Raw genomic sequence first — 3,837 nt, 5'->3', positions numbered from 1 at the left:
GGGTTCTTCTAACTCAGGACAACTCAGAACTAGGTTGCTGTGCCTGCAATCAATTTACCTGAGAGGCTATCAGGAGTTTCCCCCATACTCATCTTCCTGTAAAGAATACACAAAAGGGGCATAGCACGTCAACAACTTGCACCTATGGATTCACACGTGACATTATGACATTGTAATATGTTTCACAGAAAACATTTTCAAGGTTACTGAAAATTCATTGCACTTTTGCTGTGAAGCCAGCCACCTGTTGCCTTTAGATGGTGCCAGAGAATCAAACCAGAGAATTGAGGCCCATCACAATGTTGTTCAGCAAAGGATTTCCAAACTTTATCAAGAGTTTGGCCTCCTCAGCATCATGTCTGTTTCTGGATCATACAGTTCATGCAATAAGTCTTTACTTTCACAGAAACCAATCACAGGTACCACATTTGCTGAAATATACTCAAAGATATCCTTGAGATATGGTCTCACTTCCTATTCAATCATGTCTTTGAATTATTTACACCTCATCCTCAGGTCAACAATCTGGGAGGAGATGCTCAAAATAGAACCAGTCTGAATATACAATACAGTAGAAACTGACATCACTATGTACAATCAACAGACATCACTATGTGCACTGAATCAGGAATCAGAGAATCAAATGATTCACAGTTCAACAGGTCAAGCGCTCTGAGCACTAATGCATGAGCAGGTTTAGTCAGTGGATGGCACTGAAGGGACACTGAACGGGAGATGCCTGGACTTGTGAATGTTTTGGACAGTTCACATATGTAGTGTGCCTGTTGAGAAAACACACTGTGCCTGCATTTTGGCTGGTAGGCCCCTAAATAAATGACAAATAAATTCTTTCTTTACGCAAAGTTTCATTGTCATTCTGTTCATGAATCCTGACAGTTTACACAAAACCTGAACTAAGCATGGAAACCTCAGGATGAAAAGATCTGGAGTCTCCACTGTATATCTTGAGCGTCTGCCTTGGGTCTCTCTTCCTCTCTGTGTCTCAGACTGAACCATAACAGAATCAGAACCATGACATCCCCAGAGGTTGCGTTCTGTGCCCAGGAGAGGCTAAAGTCTCCTCTCTCACTCGTTCTGGGATGAGCTGGGCCAAAAGAACAAACTGGGCAGTCGGTAGGAGGAGCCTCTGCGGGCGGGGTCGGGGAGGGTGAGTGTTTCGGGGGCGGACTTCTTGCGGGGCCGGTCTTTGGGCACAGGCAGGAAGTCGGGGGCCTCGGTGCAGAGAGGGGTGGTGGGGGCGCTGGAGGTGCCACAGGACACCAGTGGGTTCTGACTGATGGTAATGGCAGGAGGGAAGGAGCCGATCTTCTTGTTGGTGGCTTCCTGTGTGACACGTTCGTATTCTCGTACCTCATCCATGGTCATGTCTACGGATGAGAGACACAGTCATACATTCCTCTAAATGTGGCAGTTGCTATGGAGGCTTCACTTACTAATGGATTTCCTCATAAATTCTAGCCTTGGGATTGATGCCTTTTTCATGTATCGTTAATCAGAAAGTGTTCTCGATGATTATCGATCTATTTCAGATAGAAAATAAAAAGGTGTCTGTTTGCTACGACAAACCCTTAATTTATCTATGGTGTGAAGGCAGATTTTCAGTGTCATATAAGGAAGCGCCACTAGATGAAGCCGTTTAAACCTGCCTGAGAACGAGCAGTGGAGTTGTCAGGTCTGATTGTCATAATAAATTACAAAGCTAATAATTTCAGCCAATCATAAAAGTAAGCACATTGAATGAAAATAAGATTGTTTATTCAAACACATTCCCACTAGATACATTTTGTGCAGCCCAGATAAAACAATAGTTGATGCAATAGCTAATGAAAACATTATGAAAGGCATAACATTAAACTGGTCTCATATTAATAGTTAACAAAACATGATAATGTATCCCGACTGGTGCGGGCTGCATCACATAAACATGGTCTCACAACGCATATATATCGTGTTAATGGGCTATACTTGTTTATTAGTATTTAACTCGACTGGATGAAAAATCTATCACCGTTTAGCCTCAGCGAAACAAACGAAACGCTGTAACATTGCTTAGTCTGTTTGAATAAACTGGCGTGTTATAGGACGGATTAAATATTAACGTTTTTTAATTTAGTGTTACGTGTTTGTCAGCCCTCCTCAGAAGGCTTAGAAGGGCCGCTTGTGTCTTCACAGCCTACATATTTCTCCACACGTTAGTGAAGTGTGAGAGACAGGATAGCATCCACCAGCAGAACATAAGTAGGGTGAGAGTGAGAGACGTGAGCCAAGTTATTTAGTTATAACTATAAAAGGCCTAGATTTTATATTGCACCCTGGTTTCTGAAAGCTATGATTCCAGACTACATATAGGCAGTATCAAACTGAATTAATTGCAAAGCGTCAAATTAAAATGTTGGCTCATTTTGATATCGATGCCACAAAAACATATCGTGGAAATAACGTAAATCAGTACGTTAATCAATAATCGATATATCAGTCTTGTTAATAATTTCGATTTCAATGAGATGTGACATTTGACAACCCTTATAACTGAGGTTTTAGAAGCAAGCATTACTAAGTTAAAGTTTTCCAGACCTTTGTTGCAGTTTACCTTCTTAAGCTCTGCATGTAATGGATACATGGTTTGGATGTGGAGTGTGACAGCTGCTTAAAAACATTCCCAGGTAATGAAGTGCATCTTACATATAAAACTGTTGTGGAGTGCCTAACAACTGAGGGCGCTAAAGAAACAATAATTTTGACACGTGAACTTACCAATCCATTCATCAACCCAGGCAAAAGCCTGCTTGTGGCCGAGCAGAAGGACATCCTTCACCATCTGAAGAGAGGGAAGTGGAGAGAGAGAGAGAGAGAGAGAGAGAGAGAGAGAGAGAGAGAAAAAAATAAATATCTGAAATCCTGACAATAACAAGAGCTGTGAGAATCCACAGATTAACTAGCGGTCCTGACCTTGTGAACAAACTGTTCCACGCGGGTTTGGAGCCCCCACACCTCAAACTTGACAGTCACCAGTTTGTAGGAGCACATGATGGGATCCTGGGTGTCCCTCCAGTCCTCCTGCAGCACGCCCCTTAGTGTCTTTTCTGACCTGAAGTAGCGAAGGTCCTGAGAGGCAGTAACAAACGGGCGGACAGGTGAATGTGGTGAACCCGGGAAACAATGCTAGTTCATTATGGACAAAGATAGGCAAATCAAATAGTGGCTATGATTACATCCAAGCATTTTGACCAATCTATTTAAACTTATTCCAGTGGCAAATTTCTGAATTCATCATTTATATGTGTCCATATGTGTATATGTTGATCATAAGATAATGAGCTCTACAGGTGACTCAAGAATCAGAAGACCACTCTGGAAACTGTTCCTGATTCAGCACTTCTTGTCATGGTATAGACTGCCCACCCAGAAGACATACATGACAGAAGGAATCTCCATGTGGGTGGTGGTTGTGTACATAGTGATACTTGTGTGAGCATAGAAATGCTCATATGGGGGACTGATGGAACCGAATATTGATGTTTTCCTGTTCTAAGTGGTTGTGTACATAGTAATTCTTGATCATAAGATAATGAGCTCTACAGGTGACCTAAGAATCACACAAACGAACCTGCATTTATAGATCAGTATATCTATGACACGTGATCCATAGTGACTTTTGCCACACAAATCATGGTCTTTCTACCTTTTCCTCTTTCTTTTTCTCTCTCAAAAGTACAGAAACTTACAAAAAATGTTTAATGTGAAAATATAAAAAGTAAAATTATAAAATCATATTCGTCATATTGTGCAAATATTTCACTACAAAGTGTAATTCTC

General features: G+C 41.4%; 1 protein-coding gene across 1 annotated transcript; it reads right to left on the bottom strand.

The window, feature by feature from the left end:
• Positions 1-840: 840 nt before the first annotated feature.
• LOC122131706 (cytoplasmic phosphatidylinositol transfer protein 1-like) lies at positions 841-3,126 on the bottom strand (the record flags this gene model as incomplete). The annotated part of the gene is made up of 3 exons (XM_042706354.1): positions 841-1,388; positions 2,776-2,839; positions 2,971-3,126. Coding segments are annotated over 3 exons (522 nt in total), but the record flags the coding sequence as incomplete, so codon positions are not given.
• Between the last annotated feature and the right edge of the window lie 711 nt (positions 3,127-3,837).

The sequence above is a fragment of the Clupea harengus genome, unplaced genomic scaffold (assembly GCF_900700415.2).
Source record: "Clupea harengus unplaced genomic scaffold, Ch_v2.0.2, whole genome shotgun sequence".
Taxonomy (NCBI): Eukaryota; Metazoa; Chordata; class Actinopteri; order Clupeiformes; family Clupeidae; genus Clupea; species Clupea harengus.
This window is presented reverse-complemented; position numbering and strand designations above follow the sequence as displayed.